The 20,038-nt window shown below is 52.5% G+C and overlaps 1 protein-coding gene across 1 annotated transcript; it reads right to left on the reverse strand.

Annotated features, from left to right (window-relative positions):
* Positions 1–2,335: 2,335 nt before the first annotated feature.
* Positions 2,336–19,254, reverse strand: JDP2 (Jun dimerization protein 2). The gene is made up of 4 exons (XM_082058399.1): positions 18,979–19,254; positions 9,139–9,362; positions 4,271–4,375; positions 2,336–3,397 (listed from the first exon to the last, which is right to left on the reverse strand). The coding sequence occupies exons 2-4, from the start codon at positions 9,337–9,339 to the stop codon at positions 3,212–3,214; spliced, it is 492 nt and encodes a 163-aa protein (XP_081914525.1). The 5' UTR covers positions 9,340–9,362; positions 18,979–19,254; the 3' UTR covers positions 2,336–3,211.
* Between the last annotated feature and the right edge of the window lie 784 nt (positions 19,255–20,038).

The raw sequence follows: 20,038 nt of genomic DNA on the forward strand, positions 1-20,038 counted from the left end.
CCATTACTCTTTGGGTTTGGGAGAACTGTTCTGGCATGGACCAACATGGGCTGTGCCTGGCATGTGCCCACTGCTCCTGCCCATGCCCAGGAGATACCACTGTAATGCACCACCCTGAGAGGTGTCCAGCAAAACCGTCTGTCCTGCAGCAATATTCGTACCTCTGCTAAGGAGTGGCTGGAGAGGACACATGGTACTAGAGTCAAGAACATCAAATAGCCCATCTCCTACAGGGACCAGGAGGGGTTTTCAGCCCCAGGCTGTGCAGAGATGAAGTCTTTTCCATTCAATACTCACAAGCTGTGGCTTACAGGGCAGAGGCCCAAACCCTCTGCTTTAATTTAATTGGGTCACAGCCTAACCAAGTACCCCAAACAAAAATGCCCTAAACTGAGTCGTAAACCCCTTGGTACTGACTAGAATGGAGCAAAAGGCTGGCTGAAGGATATACAGGAGACCAGGCAAAAACCTTTCTGAGCACTGCCACAGCTCAGGGAGCTCCTGCCTGAGCCTGGCCAGAGTAGCTGAGCATTAAATCGATGTAGATCCATCACTCTGCTGCTGCTGCCTTTGCTAGCTGCTTCCAGCTGAATTAGATTGAAAAGGCAATTTATATTTCTCTTTCAAGTCAACTGTTTCCATACCAGGAAGTTTTACTGGAGTGTGGCCACTTGCCAGAGAGGGGCCATCACGTGCACCCACGGCCCCGCCAGTGCTGCTCGAAGGTGTGTGGCAAGTGCCTGAGAGTCCTCTCATGTGGACATGAGTGCACAGGCTCTCCATGTGAGCAAACCCTGTGGCTGGACCATCTGATGTCTCACAGGGAGCTCCTGCTGACCACCAAAGAGGAAACTGATACTTGCAGGAGCCTGGAAATTCATTACCATGTACTCCCTGCAGAGGGAAATAAAGTCCTGAAAAGATAAGCAGGCCCAGAAAAGGCTCTGTGTCCTTTGAGAAGAGCTGGATGAGAGGCATGGAGTGTCTCAGAAGTATGAAGATTGGCTCCTGACAGCAACTGAGAAATGAGTCAGGTCTGAGCCACTGCTACAGGGTCTGGGCAGAAGGAAGCACAGAGGGACAGCTGCCCAGCTTCAAGGCCTGCATGGCAGGTGGTGGCAGCCTGGCCAGGCAATGCTTTTCTCCACCAGTTTTGTTTCAGATCCTGTTTTTGCACATCCCTCTAGAGCACCTCAGTCAACAAATCCTCCCAAGACAAAACCTTTGCCTGTAGCAGATCCAACATGCTTCAAACTAAATAAGGCAGGTAGCAGAACTTTGGGAGGTCCCAAAGACAGAAGTTATGGAAAGAGAAGGGAAATCCAGGAAGAAATTATGAGACAGGGAAAGGACTAATGACAGATGTCCCTGGAGCTGTTGTTACTTTTAGGTCAAGTTCATCCTCTCCTCAACATCCTCTCCTCAACACTGCTTCAGTGCTCCTGGCTGGAGTGTGCATTTGTACCAGATGCTGAAAGCTTCTTTCACTTGCAGTTTGCATCAAAATAGCCTCATCCACACTGGTAATGGGTAGGACACCAACTGGGAGAAGACTGGGTGCAGCACTGCTCCGCTGAGACAACCCTCAGTGGTGCCCATGAGTGAGATGGGGTCTGCCCCCGTCCAGACCAAGGCACCTTCACACTGCCTTCATGTCTAAGAGCCACAAACACAGCAATCATGTCAGGGCTTGGTTATTCATAAGAGGATGCTAACTCTTTCCATCCTAGGATCTGAAGCACATCCGACTGATTATCTCCCCAGCCTCCACACCCCTGTCCTCAGCACTGACCGAAGCCCAGGGCAAGTTTTAGGAGACTTCCCTGCATGTCAGTTAGAGGAAAGGCTAGGACCCAGGAGAGACCCAAAGGAACTGTTCCCCACCTCCTTCCATGAAAGAATCACCACCACAAGGACATTGTGCCAGCTCCCACACCTCTTTCTCATCCCTGAAATGAGTTCAAGAACTTGTATTCAGGTCTGAAACAAGAAGGATCAGCTAAGGATGAGATGGTCTCCCTCTCTCACACCTCTGCCTTTCCACCCAGCAAGCCCTGCCCTGCTGCCCTCTCCAGTGCTGCACTGAGCTACTTCTTGCTTGGCAATGATCAGAGCTGCCTCCGAGGTTTCCAGCTTCTGCAGCGTGAATTCCCCCGGCCCATTACTGCTCACACAGAGAATCACTAAAAACAGGTCTGGGATCAGCTCCACTGTCCCACTCAGCCAGGAACACACCTGGCACAGTCAGACCTAGCACATGCTGCCATAGTGCTGAGCTCCGGCCAGAGCCCACAATGGCCTGGCCTGGACAGAGCACAGGAGGACGGTGTACGTAAAAGGTAACATTTACTAGGAGATACAGAACTGAGTATTATGAAGGACATACATGGATGAAGAGGGTAGCAACACCACTGCAGAGGGCAGCTTGGACCCCCTTCCTAGCCTCCCAGGGAAGGAGCCGGACACTACCAGACAAGTAACACAATGGAGATAACTGTGGCATATGCATTTGTAACAAACAGACCATCATAACATACATTTCTATAGGATCACATCTAGTGATTATATAAATCCATATATAGATCGCTGTATAAAAACTTTGTAAAAAATACTTTTAAAAAAGTGTAAAAATGTGCATTCAAAAGCACGGCCGACATGGACAGCTGGGCTGTAAACATTATACTGAGAGTGTGCTTGTGGGGGGCGCCTGCGCCACCGAGCCCCGACAGGCCTGCCCACCAGACAGGGCTGCATCAAGTGTTTGCGGTTCTTGGGTTCGGGTTTCCCTCGGGAGCGTGCGCCAGGAGCGGTGGCAGCCTCTGGGCAGGGTGACAGCAGGGACCGCACGGCCACTGCTCCCCTGCCTGCAGCCCCTGTTCCCCTGGGGGCGCGTGGTCCTTGCGGGACGTGCTGCAGTGTCCTGGGTCCCCGGGGCTGCGAGCAGGCTGAAGGGCCGTGGTGAGGTATCACAGGGAGGTTGCCCTCACCGGTGCCACTAGCCCTGCTCCCGGGTTCAGCCTCAGAGTACATGGTTGACAGGTTCCTGATCTTCTCTGTTCCCATATTTGCTTGGTCCATAGTTCCCAAGGAAGACCACTGGGTCCTGGTTGCACCAGGCCTGGGTGCACAGTTCTTCATATAGTACATACATTAAAGACCCTGGAAGACCCTGCGCCACCACTGTCTCCTCCTCCTGGCCCCAGTGCCACCTTCACTTCTTCTCTAGCTGCTCCAGCAGTGGGTTGGCTTCGCTCTCAGGCGTCTTGACACTGTCTGTCCGCACAATGCAGGTGGGACGGTGCCGGTTCAGCATCAGGATCAGCTGCTGCCTCTCCTGTTTCAGCTCTTCTATCTGGGCCTTCAGCTCAGCATTCATGAGCTCCAGACGCTCAGACTCCTAGCAGGACAGAAACACAACTGCATGTGACTTTACTCCAGCAGGACGAGATACAAGGAGAAACAATTTGGCCAATGAGCTACGTTTGCTCAGTGTTGCCCCTTGGCTCCTGCAGCACAGGAGCAGCCTGAAGACCTGCCAAGGCACCAGGTTCCTCCAGGCAGTTCATCCCCAGCCCCACTGGCATTACCTAGTGCCAGTGCAAGGAAATACACAGCCAGGTCCTAGGACAGGTCTCTGTTGTGCCACAGGAATAACCCTGCCTGGCTCCTTCCCATGGTCTGGAAGGGTGTTTGGAAACAAACCCATATATAAGTTTTTATCCCCTATCTGCAAGTATCTGCCCTTGTGAAATGGCTCCTTGTCCCCTGCTGTGTGATTTGCCCATGTCCCACTACGCCTTGTAGAAAAGCAGCAAGGTGCTATCAGTTTTTTCTGCCTTGGAGTCAGGGGTGAAAAGGCATCTGGCCTCTGAATGGGGAAACCTTCAGGAATTTGGGCAAGGGGCCAGCACACTGTTGGCCCCTGTCCTGTGCCACATTCCCATGAGTGGTCCTGTCACAGCACTGGGCAGGGACACTGTGAGCCCTCTTTCCCTCAAGCCCAGAGCCCACCTCCAGCCCTCTCCATCCTCAGTACCATGAGCACAGGGATGCCCATGAGCTCTGCCTGTGCATGCACATGGCCACCACCTTCACAGCCCCGTGAAAAAGAGGGTCAACAGGCCCATATTTTCCCAGATAAGGTCACAGGAGCAAGCGGAGCCAGAGGGGCAGTTCAGGAGGGAGAGCTGCCCGCAGCTGGGGCACCTTTCTAGAGAGGTGCCCCTGCCAAGGTTCCTGCTGTGCCCTGGGACAGGCCAAGGGCACCCACCCGCTGCAGGAACTCCGTCCTCTCCTTCTTCTTGTTACGACATCGTGCTGCTGCTACTTTGTTTTTCTCCCGGCGCCTTTTCCTCCTCTCCTCTTCCTCATCCAGCTGAAACGAGATGGAGAAGCCCAGGTCAGAGCCAGCAGGTGCGGGGCAGGGAGGAGGTAGGGATGAACACCCGGCAGCCTCATCCATGGCAGGGCAAGGAGCGGGGTGGCAGCCACTCATGCCAGTGGCCACCAGTGATGTGGTCTAATCCTCACCAGAAACCAGGAGTGCTGCTGCCACAGCCTCTAACTCCACTCTGTAGGGACACAGGGAGACAGACCAGTGCAGTACCCACAGCTGGGGACCCAGCTGGCAGGGGACAGACAACTCTTTGCAGGGCTGCTCCCTCCCTGAGAGACAGCAGAGACAAGGGGAACAGAGCCCTGTCCTGCAAAGACGGGCACAGTTTGTCACCCAGACATCTACAGGGAGAGCTCTGTGAGCACAGTCATCCAAAGCATCAAACATGCAGCCAAGGGCAAGAGGCAGAAAAACCTGAAAGATGCCCCAGCTATGCCAGGCTGTTCCCCATCTTCCAGTATGTGGGACTGAATGCTGCAGCTGCAGGGCTGGCTGAGACACAGGGCCACCACAGTGAGGCACGGATGGGTCCTGCATCCCCTGTAAAGAAGCAGGACGTGGCAGTGCCTGCGCTGTTCACCGTAACTCAGTTGTTCTGTGCTAACTCAAACCACACAGGCCAGGCCAATAAGCCCTACGGGTTGGAAACCCATAATCAAAGTATTTAGGGATATTTACTACAAAGCCTGTGTAAATGGCCTATGGCATGCTTATATTCGAGAATCCAAACCAGCTCCTTCAAGGAAAATCTGAGTGCTAGAAAGCCCTGCGAAGTCAGCATTCAGGTTACACTTTGTAGCATGGCAAGAGAAGAAAAGGTCCCTGGTGCCTTCATCCACGTTTGGTCTGGGACTGCAAAAGTTGAGATGTCAGACTCAACTGCCTCGTTCCTATCAGCTGATAGCACACATCTTTTCAAATGCAGTGGCAGCAACATTTGCCTTACAAGCACTTCCACAGCCTATTTGCACCTTCTGTAAGGGCAGCTCCAGCCTGAGAAGGCAGCCACATTCTTCCCTTCCCCAAGTCAATGTGGTTCAGGCGTGCATCTCCCAGAAGAGCCTCTTGCAGCACACACCATCTGAACAACCTTGTTGCTCTTGCACCTGGGCTTAGTCACCGCAAAAGGAAAGTCAGACATTCTCAATGTTGAGGCCACAAATTGTGGCAGGAGTGGGGGGCCACCAGATCACCCCACACATAGGTACACTGGTGGTGCCTTCAGGAAATGAAAGCTGCAGATGCCATCATCCACAGCAAACTGTGCACGCCGCTAACATTCTCGGGGTCCAAAGCCCACTAATCAAAACATCTCAATGTGACGTGCAAATATGGCATGAAACACTGACTCAGCAGAGTTAAGATGAAGGGGTACCTTAAATAAGCTGTATGTGCAATATGCAGCACATAGCATGTTTTAGAAGACAACGTCCAAGTTTTGTAGCACTAATGGCTTTTACATCTTCTTTACATTACTTCCCAAGCATTATACCAAAGCTACTGTTTTAGATGGGGCTACAAACATTAAGCAAAGTCAGCACAAGCTATGCACAGACTTCCATAATGCTGGGCTACCACCATTCCTTTGCCAAATCAGTGACATGGGGCATCATGCACCACATTTGGGAGAACCAGGATGGGAACTGCACTGATGCCCCCAAGTCCAATTAGAAATGGCCAGCTCTCACTACAGCCATGCAACTCAGGGGTGGCAGGAATTAGCAAAAGTGACCAGGAAGGTTCTCACTCCGTGCTCTGCTGCCTTTTCCTCCCAGCAGGTCCGGAATACCCCACAGAAAGGCACAAGCATCTCTTACAAAATTTTCACGCAGATTTTTAAATGAGGTGTGCATCAGGGTAGCTACCATTTCCCTCCGCACATCTACCAACCACACATTTATCCTTAGATAGCCTCTCAGCCTTTTAGTTCAAGGATTATTAGGAGTGTGTAGAGAGGGGATGTGCTCACAGCTCCAAAGCTCAAGAAACACCCCCCAAACTTTCCTGCAAAGTACATCTTGGGTTGTAACAGGAACTGGAAGAGCAAACAGTGACCACACAAGCCTCACAGTTTCCCTGGGAACTGCCCAAAATATTTTTATGCCCTGTTGCTCCATTCAGTGAGGATCAAAGAATAAGTGACCTTTCCCTGTCCCCTGAAGCTTCCCCTCCACACCACAAAAGGCCCAGCAAAGGGCCATGTCCTTTAGATGGGGTACAGATGCTCAAGGACGGTGGCTTAGCAGAGACAGTGGCAGCTTGAACTCTTGACTCTGCTTTTTGACCGCAGCTCCTGTGACTTCAAGAAAGAAGCTTTCCCCCTCTCCACTTCTGCTTGATTTCAATTCAAAAAGGTGATGTGGCCCTGGTGCTGCGGTTTAAGACTCTGCTCAGAGGCATAAGGGACAGCAATGGTGTATCACCCCAGAGCATGATTCAGCAGTGGATCTCCAGGAGAGCCCTGTGGGTAGAAGGTTTGGGGATGCCTCCTGAATTGCTTCAGTCAGCAGCATCAGGGACAGAGGTGATCATTAGCCTGAGGGGCAGGGCTCTGTCCCAGAGGGGGCACCCTAGGCATCTCTTGATGGCATAGGAGCCCAGCAGCACCTGTCTCCAGCTGCCCCAAGAGAAGGCAGCCTGCCCAGTGGGGCTGTCCACCACTCTGCGGGGAAGCCAGCACCCACTAGGTGGGATTTCTGCACACATCCAGGGACAAAAACGCCAGTGCCAGGAGATGCTGGTGCCCCCAGCACAGCAGAGAAAGCTCACACGGAGCAGACTGCCTTCACGGGCACCACGCGGAGCATGGTATGTTGGTACCCAGTGTCCCCATGCTCTGGCTCCCCAAGAGAGGACAGCAGCTGCAGGATGCATTGCAAAATTATGCGTGGGCAGCTTCTTGGCTACTCATGGGATAAGCAGCTACTGCTTCAGCTGCCCCAGGCTTTCACTGCAAAGCCTGTGCCAAGGGGAGCTCCATTTGCTGTCCTCAACTCCTCAGCTTCACAGGTCACGCAGGGGAGGACTGGCTGCAGGGAAAGCGGCCATGTGGGGGCTGCCAGTGGATTTCCCCTTATCTTTCCTCCACATGGAGTCTCATCAACTGGCCCAGAGGACATCCAGCACTTCCAGTACCTGCTGCAGGGCACAGCTGCCCTGTCCCTGTTACACAGATGCTGGCGAGACCACATCCCCACACCCACTGAGCAAAAGCAGCTGTTGCAGGGACAGCTCAGAGGTGACTGAGACACCCCAGGACAGGAGTCATGACCAGCGAGACAGCACAGCTACAGACTCCCTCTTTCTTCCCCAACCCATGAAGTAAGGCGGGTATTGCACCCTGTTTGCTGCATGATACCCAGGCCAGGAGCTTGGGACAGCATTTGGCTTCAGCTGGCCAACCCCACAATTGCTTTTCCCATAGAGGGACCAAATCCATTAGCATCCACCAGGCCATTCTGATGGCCTCCCACAGCATCCTGGCCTCAGCTCCTGTCATTGCGGAGTCACCCAGTCCTTCCCCAGGTGAGCTCCATGGGATGCTGCACAAGCTGACCAGACACTCTCTTGGGCACAGGCCTCTTGTGCAAGGTGATCAGACTCCACAGTACCAGTTCTCCCCACAGGAGTCCACCGCAAGCAGCTGGGGGGAAGGAACAAGCACCCTCTGTGCAGGTGGGCCTGGATGACACTGAACTTTTGCTATTAGAGTTGGGCCAAACCAAGTGTCAGCATCATTTGGAGAGTGGGCTGCTCCCTGGAACTGATGTTTTACCCCCTTTGGCTCACAGCTCATCACAGGCAGCTTTTCACCTCATCTAGCACCTCCAGAGAATGCACTTCACCCATCCTCACACAGCACCATCTGAGCTATCCTCACACAGGAGCAAATGCACTGTTCAGAAGGGTTGTTTATCAAACCTTCTGACAGCAGCCTCACCAATGTGGGGCCTCCATACTCAATGGGTTCCCAGCTCTGTCTGCAGGCAGTGGGAGGTGAAACACTAACCACCAGTACAGCAAGGCTTAAGGAGTCCAAGACTGGACAACCAACACATGAGACAATGACACAAGGAAAATGCTGTGCGTCGCCCATGTCCCTGCAGCCTGGTTCTGATGTGCCAGCATGTGGCACTGAGCAGAAGCTGCCCATCTTCCCTGTCCCAGGAGCCCTGAGGTGCAGCCAGGCCCCCAGAGCAGCAGGGCAGGGGCAGCCCCAGCCAGCAGTGCCTGCAGCACAAGCGGAGTCACCGCTGTGGCTCAGCACCACTCGCCCACTCTCCCTGTCCCTGTGGGAAGGCAATGCCAATGCCAGCAGCACCAAGGGCTGACTGGCACTGGAGATGGGATGAAAGCATTGTGTAAGGCCTCTGATGGGCTGTGTGGATTCTCCTTTGGGTGCATGCACCAACCCAGGGACATACTGGCTGTGTGAAACCCTGCTCCAGAGGTAGAGTTCAGCCAGCTGTCAAGAGCTGCGTAGGACCGGTCAGGTATGGGACACCAAGGCCACCACTCCCAGCCCACGCCACAGAGACTGAAATTCAGGCATGGGGAAGAGTCAGCCGGTGGAGCAGCTTCCAACACACATGCACATCACCAAACGGGCAGCATGACATGCTTATAAAACACGTTGCTGGCCACCCTGGCAGGAAACCCAAGCACAGGCAGGAGAAAAGCCCAGGCAGGTGCAAGCAGCAGCCCTGCGGGGCCATCTGCAGCCAGCAGCCCCCGAGACTCACCTCACTTTTCACAGGCTGGGGTCTCTTCCCAAGCTTGACCTCCAGGAAGTGGAGCGGTGAGATCATGGCCCCAATGTTGCGGATGTCAGCGTACTTCAGCTCCTCAGCGGTCAGGGCTGTGCCAGGCAGTCCCGTCAAGGGGCCGAGCCCAGGCAGCGCGCCAGCCATCAGGGACGGGTCGGGGATCTGCCCGGGCATCATAGCAGGGGAAACAGCTTTGTAGGCTGGAGGGAAAGTGAGACACAGCCCATTACAACCCAGCTACATGGCCTCACAACACAGCACAAACCAAATTTATGCTACAGTCCCATCACCTAAGAGGGTGTGAACCAAGAAAAGTGGACGCTCTTCACCAGGGATGGAAAAGGCAAGGACTAAGCAGAACCTGGGTGACAGAAACCAAAATATATGAATCCTGCTAGGAAGGATATGCTACTGGTGTGAAGATCAGGAAGGGAAGAGGCAAAGCACCAGCAGAACAGGAGCTGGCTGCAATGACAGTGATGTGGTGGTGGTACTCATTTTAGTACACCTCTCTCTGGAGTGCAGAAGATCAAGGTTTGCTCTTCATAATGTATAGGTTATTAGGACAAGAAGAAAATGGCACAAAGAGGACCAGTTTTCTTCTGGGCAGGCTCTACATGGGCTGGGATGTGGTACATGGGGACCAGGGATAAAACCACAAAAGAAAAAACTGCCACTGAGTAAGCATCTCCCAGCACAGACATGAGGAAGTGAAGGCTGGAGTGGATGGGAAATGGAACAAGGTGCAAAAGGCTTCTCTTCGGAAGGAAAAAACGTTGCAGCACAAGTAAGAATAGGATTCTGACAAGCTTTGGCAAGTCACTTGTAGGCAGAAGAAAGTGAGTTACCAGGAAACATGAAGAAGAAGTTGTTAAGAGATAAAGAAATAAAATTACACCTAAAATGGAAAGACCATAGAGCTGGAGCTGTTATATCAGCCAAAAAGCAAAGGGAGCAGGTGGTTGTTGGCTACAGCACAAGTACATCCCTGCTTGTGTAACTGGCCGGGGACACTCACAAATGACCCAGTTACAACATGCAGAGTCAACTTCTGTCCACACAGCAACCATTCTTCCACCCCCGCAACTCACCCACGTGTCCCAGTGTCATGCACTGCTCCCTCTGCTCTGCCCAGCTGGACTGGTCCCAGCGCACTCCGGGAGCCCCCAGACATCCATCCCACCCAGCCCCCGCACCAGGAGGCACCCACGTGGTGGTGAAAGGGACCAGAGATGTCACGAGAGAGCAACAGGCTAAAGCAGTGGACCCAAAATCTCACTGAGCAGCTTCCCACAACCACTAGAGCCAGTCACAAGGCAGGATTCCATGCACAATTGAGCAAACTCATGGAGACAGATCCACAAAGGACCATCAGTCACATTAGTCTGCTGGAAGCTCTGGCAGCATCGACTGCCAGAGCAAGGAAGTGCATTAAGAGAGGGATAACATGCACTTGCGCTGTTCTTTCCAAAGCATCCACTCTCAGCTGCTGAGAGACCAGGTAACGGGCAGTGCAGACTTTTGGTCCAGGCAGTGCATGCTAAGCAGAGGCACACACACATTGTCAAGCCAGCTGACACAGTTGCTCAGCCCTCGCCTGGGGTGACAAATCTATGTCAGCACCAGGCTGAAAACTTGAGTAGAGCTGCATGTGAGATAGGACTGCTGGATCACAGTCACAGAACAGTTGAGGTGAGGAGGGACCTCTGGAGACCATTTGGTCCAACCCCCTGCTCAAGCAGGGTCAGCAGGAACAGATTAAACAGGGTTAATCATGACAAACAGAGAAGTTAAGGATTTATTTGCACTGGCACATCTTTTTACCCAGGAGATTATCTGGTGTATTTGTTAATGTGAAGGAACGGGAGATGAGCAGCAGAAGGGAAGGAAAGCCAATCATACAGGTTAGTCAAGGGTAGAGAGGCTAATGCAATCTCCACAGCTCCCAGCACAGGTTCTGTACAAGCTATACCAGCATGACAGACAAGAGGATTTGCATCAGAGAGCGCCCCTAAGTATGCAGTATGCAGTATGCAGTATGCTGTGAGCTGTCATATGCTCTAATCTGCTGCTGAAGAGGTCCAAGTGTCAGCATGAGATGTACCCTGGCAGAGTTCGCTCAGCAGCCAGCAGCGGTGACCAATGGGACAAGTGTGGAAAGCAAATGCAGCAAGACCATGACTGTAAAGAGGCGGCGAGCAGGAATCAAGCCCTCTGCTCCAATTGTTTTTCAGGAGGAAAGACCAGAAAAGGGAGAGCAATCAGTGCTCAGCAGTGCTGGTGTGCGAAGGGGAGGAAGCTGGGTCCTGGGGAGGTGATCTGCACAAGGACATTAAAGCCAGAAAAATAGGAGAGAAAAGTAACTTCTGAAGCGAAGTGATACTACCTGATGAAATAGACTCCAGCCCATTTGGTGACAATAGAGAAAGAGAAAATACGTCGTAATGACACTTGACTTCAGAAAAGACGCACTGCAACTCCTTGAGACTGCAAGGATCTAAACTGATCCAAAGTATTAATTCTTACACAGAGATCTCTAAACCAGACAGCTGTAATTCCATGTCTGCAGTGCTTGCCTTGTACAGTGTCAGGAGATGCCCCCTCACAGGGTGACAGCAAGCACAGGTTGGAGTGAAGGAGCTGGCCCAGTACCTAACACACTCTAAAAAACTTATCCTGGATCCAGCAACTGCACTGCCAAAGCCCATATCACACCTGCATCAGTGTAAATTAAATCTAAAGCTGTTCAAACCAAAGCATCAGGAGTCACCTGGAAGAACATGAGCCTGCACATTAACATGAGCTGAGAACTAGGTGGGAAGGGGGAAAGTGACTTCTACAAGCAAGATCTTGCTCAAGGGGCAGGAAGATCAGGAGCACACTGAGAACTGCCAAGAGTCAAGCTGTGTTAGACCTTGGAGAGGAATGTAAAACCATTCCCAGCAGGGCTATAACCATGGAAATAAGAAGGGAACACTGAGAGATGCTGTCCAACTCTGCAGAGCAAGGGTGCAGTGACAGAGCATCCCACCCAGCCCTTGCTGCCCCTCAGCCCCAGGCACTGTCACTCCCTGCTGATCAGAGGAACCCCCCTTGTTCTACTCCTTCTGCCTCTTCCTCCCATAAGAGAGGCTTTCCCTTCATCCCAAGTCCCAGATACTGTCACCTTCTTTTCTAGTTAATGCTAGAGGTAAGAAGTTGTACTCTGATCATGTCAAAAAAACAAGGCATGTAATTATGTTTAATAGTTTGGTCTTCTTCCCAAGACTGTTACCCTGAAAGACACTGAGATGCCTGCTTATAGCTCCAGCATATTCCTACCATGTTTGCATGATGGAGCAGAAATAATTTTGAAGTTCAAGATCTGAATTTGACCTTCAAGTTGCAATTTTTCAACAGCCACATCTTGCTCGATGGGGTGAATATGGCTGGTGCCTTGCCAGTTCCTAATTCCTTTCTGGATATTCCCTTGCAGCGTTTGTTATTTCTAAGGCAAATCAAACAACTCATTTCTGTATTCCTCTCCTTTCTAACACAGTGCTTCAGCTGGGATACTTACTAGGTTTTTTTTCTTTTCATAACTGATTATTAACACGGTCTTTTTTCCTCGGTGCCAGGAAGTCTTTCAATGTCTTCTTACACGAGCTGAGAAACGTCGTGTCTTCCATAAAACCTAGCTTTCTGGTGTCCTGTGGCTGAACCACACAATTCCTGCATTGTATCAACTATGTTTTTTCACATAATGAAGCCAACAGCAAAGCAAGGAGGGGAAGATAATGTGCAGTTTTACATCTGACACTGGGATCTACATGACGCCAGCTGCTCAAGTTTACATTCGCCGTAGCTGTGCCTTCTGTTCTGATGCTATTAATCATTTCATGCCACAACATCAAGATGCTCCAGAGTGAATTAGGAGGCAGAGAAGGCTTTCTTAAAACTTCAGTTCAGCGATGAGCAGCTTGTGTCATTCAATGCTCTCTTCAGCAACTATCCTTACAGCAAAAAAATGGTCAATATGCCACTTCATGGGTCAAAATTCAGTTTGTATTTCCTTAGCTTTGCCTCTACACTCCCATTGTTCTGGTTAAAATTCTGTAACAGAAGACTCGACCTCTTGCCGAAATGTCTGCAAACCCTCCTAATTATCGCTGCCACTTTTGCGTCTTTGCTTTGACACTGTTCTTCTTGTGGTCTCAGTCAAGCTCAGTTATTTAATCAGCAGTCTCATCCTCAAGAAGCTGACAATAGTAAAGCTGCTGTTGCTCACCTTGGTTTTGCTGCATCGTTCCTATCGGTGGTGAGTGTTTCTGTGCTTCGTTCCCCAGATATGTCCTCATGGTCACCATTCTGTGACACTGGTTTATTTCATATTTCTTAAATGCAGTGCCTATTTCTCCTGTTGCTGGGGTCTGTTATCTTCTGGAGCACACAACCAAGCAAGAAGTAGCTTTACCAAGTTGTTACTGTCGCATACAATTGCTCAGCTTCCTTGGTGACACTGTCCCTGCATACCCTCCTGTTCTTTCTCCTGCAGTTCTAATCTTCATTTGCCTGCATTTGTGTTTTGTTTTTTGGTTTGTTCTTTGTTTGTTTGTTTTTTCCTCCCCATTCTGATTTTGCTGCTGCTTTTTCTGAGGACTCTTTTTGTTTGCTTGTTTTTTAAAGAGCTGAAGTTTGCACAGCAGTTACGGCATAAATCTGACATGCGTAGGCATAATCCACGTAACCCAGTGTCCCTGGGGGCCTGTACTCCATTTACCAGCCTGTATTCACACCCCTCCTGCCACCTCTTCAGTGCTATTCTTACCCACAGACTAAAATGGGCACAGGAATGCCTACCTGCGTTGAAATCATACATTTATTTCCCTGTGCACAACCTGCCTTAGTTTGTATCCACTGTTCCCCCAGGACCATTCTATGCATTCTTGATTATCCAGAGGTGCTGTTTGCTTCTTTATAAAGCAAATGCAGTTGCTACTGCTGTGTCAACAGCATCATTGGGCAGAGAGGACCACAACATCCCAAAGTAGGCTCTGACAGTCACACTTCAATTTAAATTGCCATTACTGCCTTATCTCTGCTGTCAGTTTCCTTGGCAAGAGTGAGGGCTGTTTGCAACTTTATTTTCCATATTGCTGTCTCCTAAATCACAGTTTCTTCCAATATAAGCGATTTTACATGCTCTGACATCTGGAATGGTTGATCCAAGTACCCTTCTGATGCTCAGAGAGCCAGTCTAGCACCTAATATTGCCAGCCAGCAGATTGTGACACTGTACATACCAGCATGTTTTACTTTTGCCCATGTTAAGTGCTGCACTAAGGCAAAGTCTGTCCTACCAGCCCTTCTCCATGCTGCCTGCAGAACCAAGGCCAGGCTTGCCTGTTGTTCTCTCACTCCAGGCTCGACCTGGGTGCCTGCCATTACTCGTCAGCTGCCATGAATCAGAGCACTGCCAAAGCCTGCAAGCCACCACACAAGCAATCTTCGATCTCTTCATCAGTGTGTAAGCACTTAACATACTATCGCCATTTGTATGCACTGTGTTGGGGTACCTAAGTCACAGCAATTGGCCTTTCATCTGCTCCTGGCCCACAGGTAATACTTCTGCTGTGGAAATCGCAAGTAGCGCTACCATCCATGAGGAACAACTTCTGGTTCCTTAGATTTTACTATGGCTTTATTGTCATTTTTTAAACTTTTTTTTAGCTCCTGGCTATCAAGTTTGCTCAGCCTGTATGTCATACATTACATCTTTCTAGTTCCTCTGTTGCCAGAAGGATGATTTATATAAAAACCCTTTCCTGACATGCCCAACTTCTCATGCCCCAAGAATGTCACTTCTAAACAAAGGCAGGGCAATTGGCTATCACTCCTTCTCTGAAGCACAGAGCCGCTTGCTTTTTTCCATCTGGACTTTTCTGGCTGGGGAGACTGCAGGCTGCTGAGGGTAACTGGAGCCTACAGACCTTCTTCCACTTTGAGGTTCAGCCCCCAGTGAGTGCCAAGTTAAGCACAATGAAGTTGGAGGCAGAAAGCCACTATCCCATAGTCCCAGTGCCACAAGTACCTAGCCATGCATTTACAGTTTTCTTCTGTTGTCTAAAATGCAATGCTCTCCCACTCCCACACAACTGCTGTCTGGTCTGGATACATCTCATACACCTAGTTTTGAGTAGTGCCTTACAGCAGGTCACCCCATCTCCTGTCTAGCTTCTTCTGGTCTGCATTGCTAAAAGCAGTTAACTTGCAGTGTCAGTGCCAAAGGCCACACTGATCAGTATCAAAGTTATTTGCCCAACCATTAGAACACAGAGGCAGCCAAGCCCTTCGGTTGTAAACAGTCTTTTCAGGTACCCATGCAGTAGTGCTGGCAAACATGGACTTGAACAACAGCCACTCTGCATCCATTCATTCATCTGCTGAACCTGTTGATGTCAAGGAACCCATCACCTGGACTGTACTGAAGAGCTGCAGTGACACACTGGGATAAAACTGTGCATGCCCTAACATTACTTAGCATTTTATGGCATCAGGGAGATTCCCCTTTATTTAAAGGCCAGTTTAAGGCACGATCACAGCACGGCTTACCAGGTGCACTGAGCTGCAGCATGCCACCTCTGTATGCTAGACACCATAGTGCCTCACCACCTCCACACTCCATCCCAAGAGGGAGAGACAGCTCTTACAACCAGGTCCTGGGTCTGCAGAAAGAAGCATCTGTGCCCTTCACATAGACACCTCCAGCTGCTGCCCTTGCTCTTCCCTCTTCCCAAAGGCAATCCCACATATAGCGGGAGAACTGCAGGGTTTGTGAACACATGTAATGTCCCACATCCCAAACTCCCAAGCTCCAGGGAGTGGACTGCAGGGCCACAATGCCAAAGAGAGGAAGGAGCTGTGCAGGACAGTTCCTCAGGAGATGAAAGTCTAAACCCCTTTCCTGAGTGGGAATGGTATGGGCTCAGTCCTGCACATCTAGTTTCACACAGATGGCAGAGGAACGTCTGAGTCGTTCACAGACAGAAGGCTACGGAAAGCTTTCTGAAAACAGGAATGCAGAGAGCCTTGCTGCCTCTCTTGCACACAACTCCCTATGCTGTACCCATGGGGCAGCCCAGAGCACACAGCCTCTCCTCAGCAGAAGTGCAATTTTGCAGCCCCCACCCAACTGAGTCCCACCATCAAGCCCCCACACCTGCCTGTCTGATGCTTTGACTCCTTATCCCCATTATGAGGAGGGGGAATACTTGTCCTCCAGTCCTCAGCTGTGTAAATAACCTCCCCTCTGCCATTAGCAAAGCAGTCAGCTCACAGTCTTTCTCCTTCCCTGAGCATTTCTCTTCATACCTTCACAGGGTAGTAAAAAGTTCTAGTTTGGCATTACACTGCCCCCACCACTGCAATGCAGCGATTGACTTGGAAGCAACCTGTGACAGTGGGGTTTTATCCAGCACCTAGCACAGCAAGACTCCTTTATTGCAATAATTAATTGCAATAACTGAAAAAAATACAATTAATTATCACAGTTTTATATTAGAGATTGCAATTAATTAGTTGTGGCAGACATTCAACAATGCTGCACCACCCACTGGACGGCAGTACAGAGCAGAAAGGTGAAACCTATTCTATTTCTGCCTGAAGCAGCTCAAAGGGATTGGAATATCTTGGTCCGAGCTAGGCTGCAGTTCAGACACTGAGGTTGACATCTGACTTGTTGAAATCCCCCAGGACCTTGAATGACCACATGTGGTCAGGGCTGGAATCTTCAAGAAGACAACCCTACTCCACACAGGGCTCTGCCCTCAGGGGCCAAGGATGGCCTCAGAGATGAGAGCCCCCCCCTAGAAACTCCTCAAAATTATGCCCTGAATGCCAGGGCACAAGGCCTCTAATCCACATAAAGACCAGCTCTGGCTAGTTTGAGACAGCCCTACTCAGATGAGAGGCCCATATGGACCTTCAGCATGTTAAAATAGCTTGCAATGTTTGGATTGATACTTTGGACAGTCCAAGCAACTGAGAGATCTATGCAAGCAGCCAAAGACAGATAGCATCAGATGTGCTATGCTCCCCTCCTTGCTGCACTAGACACATGCAGGCTGGCAAAGGGTCCATGCCACACACCATGGCTCTGCCTCCCTTGCTCCTGGGGCCAGGGCCACCAGGAACAATCTACTGCAGTGAAGAGAGCCTCTCAACAACTTCACACTCAGGACGCTGTGTGCTGCCGAGCACCTGGCCCAGGCAATGCAGCTGAAGTTGTAAACGCTAGCCCAGGGAAGGAGCCCACAGAGCAGATGCTCAGCACTGCCCTGTGCTTGAGCAGCCTAGTTGGACACAACACTCAGATGGAGGAGGCAGGAGGAGGGAAGAGGTGTGAGGGAGTATCTACTCTTCCTTAGAAATGACTGCAGCACAGAGGCCTTTGCATCCTGTAAGGAGGGAAACACTCAACACTCAGCCATAAAGAGGAGGGAAAAGCATCCATAGATGTCTCAGTGAGGAGACAGAGGCAGCAACATGCATATTAACGTTCAGCAGAACTTCTTAATCCCTCAGACCCCAGGAACCTGGGACAACCAATCGCTGCTTAACACAGGGATGGTTTGGACAGCAGCTCCTGCACCCACTCAGTCATCCCCCAGATGTGCAGGTTTTTGCTTTTTAAAAATCAGTAGGAGTCATACTAACAATCTGAACTCCAATGACTGGCATTCCCAGATGTCCCCACACAAGCACTCAACAACAAATTCCCAGTGCAGGCTCTGGCAACAGCCTCCACATAGAGTTTTCATGCAAGTTTTCTCAAAACTAGCTAAAAAGCCATGGTCGGAGCTGCAGAAGCATTTGTTTCTGCTGAGCTCTCAGAGTCCAAACACACACACGCACACACACACAGTTTGGCAGTGGTTGTGTTCCAGGGCTGGTAATACAAGCCATGGAGCAGGCTGCCAAGACAAGCAAGAGAATGAGCCAGGCCCCATTTCATTGGCCACCATACACTGCATATGGCCCTGGAACCAGCCAGCGCAGTGTTCTCACCCTCCTTGAAGGCATAGGAGACCCTGTGTTTTCAAATACACCTCCACAGGGCCTTCATTAAAGGAAAATGGAAACATAATGTGGCTCTTGCTCTCTTGGTATTTCTCCCTTTCCCCCAATTTGCTCTCAAACCTATTTCCCTTCCATGGAAAAAGAAAAGTGCCTTCTGGAGCAGACCGTGCAAAAGAATGCAACTTCCATTCAACTCCATGCCTGACTGCTAAAGCGGACTTGGGACCGAGTAGTGGGGGAACGTCCGGGGCCCCTTTCCTTCCCGGGCCCCGCGGGCTGGAAGCACGGCTCACCGCAACGCCAGCCCTCCCCGCGGCACACACACGGTGGCCACAGGGAGTCCGGACCCCTCACCTGCGCGCCTGGTGACAGGTGAAGTGGAGGCAAGGAGGGCACCCAAAAGCGGGGACAAGCCGCTCCCCACCGCCCCTGAATCAGATCAGTGCGGGGGTAGCATCCCAGTGCCGGGCACCCCCGAAAGGCAGCCCTAGCCCCCGCGCAGAGCTGGGTGCGGGGGCAGAAGCCCTGCTCGGAGCCGCCTGTGCGGTTCTGGCCGCCACCCCCGGAATGTCTCCCCACACCTCCGCGCTGCGCCTGACCGCTGGCAGCCGGACCCCCTGCCGCCCGGAGGGCTGCACCCTGCCCGCCGCCGCGGGGTGCCGGGATGGTCCTCCGAGCGTCCCCCCCACGCAGCCCCCGCCACCCCTTTGCGGCAATCCCGGCCTGCCCAGTGCTCCCCCCGCCCGCGCCCGCACCCACCGTGCAGGGGGACCGGGCTGCCGGGGTGCCCGCGGGGCCCGGCCGCGGGCTGCAGGCTCAGCCCCGCCGCCTCCGCCGCCCGGCGCTGCCCCGACCCCCGGGCCCCGCCGGGTGCCGATGTCGGTGCCGATGTCGGTGCCGGCCGCCACCGGGGCGCCTTGGCCCTCCGCCCCCCGCCGCCCCGCTGCGCGCCTCCCGCAGGCTGTGGCGGGCGGCGGGGTGGGTTGCATCAGCCCCGGTTATATAGCGGCCCCGGGCTGCGGGGAGGGGTCGGGAATGCGGAACCGGTCGGGCTGCCAGCGCCACACGTCAGGGAGGGCGGGGGAGCGGGGCTGCGGGGCGGGGAGTGCCGCGCAGGGGTGGGACCAGCCGGGCACCGGCACCCCGACATCCCGCGCACCGGCATCCCGCACTCCACAGCCCAGCATCCCTGCAACCTGCACCCCGGGACGCCGCACCAGCCACCCCTTGACACCCCTGCGCCCTCGCAGCCGGCAGCCCCGGCACCCCCCGATCCCTCTGCACCACAGCGCACCGGCACCTCGCACCCCCTCGACCGGGCGCAGGCTCCATCCGCGCTCCTATTTGCGGCACCCCGCCCCCCCAGCTCTCCGCTCCGCGCCCCCCGCGCACGACAAGATCCGGTGGCGGGCAACCCCGGCGATCCGGCCCGGTGCCGCAGTAGCCCTGCCTGGGCCAGCCCGCAGCGGCGGACTCTGTGCGGAGCCCCCAGTCTTCAGTCCTGCGCCTGGGAACAAGGAGACAAAGGACCAGAGAGAGTCGCCAGGGCTCCTCAGCACCAATTCCACCTCACCCTGGGCAGCAAAGCCACAGGGGCAGGGAGGGCTGTAGGGCAATCCGCCCACCCCGTGGGAAGTGAGCTACTTCTCATCCCACCTTAGCCTGGCCTGCTCACGCCTCACATGATGATGTCTCTCCCCCATACGTGGGTCAAGGGCTGTCAGTCCCAGCTACACTAGCCCTTTGACATGGATGGAGAAGAGCCAGGAGGAAGCAGAGAGGCTCAAGGTTCCTCTGCCCAACTGCTTTGGTCTCCTTC

Source organism: Streptopelia decaocto, assembly GCF_964273445.1.
Source record: "Streptopelia decaocto genome assembly, chromosome: 7".
Taxonomy (NCBI): Eukaryota; Metazoa; Chordata; class Aves; order Columbiformes; family Columbidae; genus Streptopelia; species Streptopelia decaocto.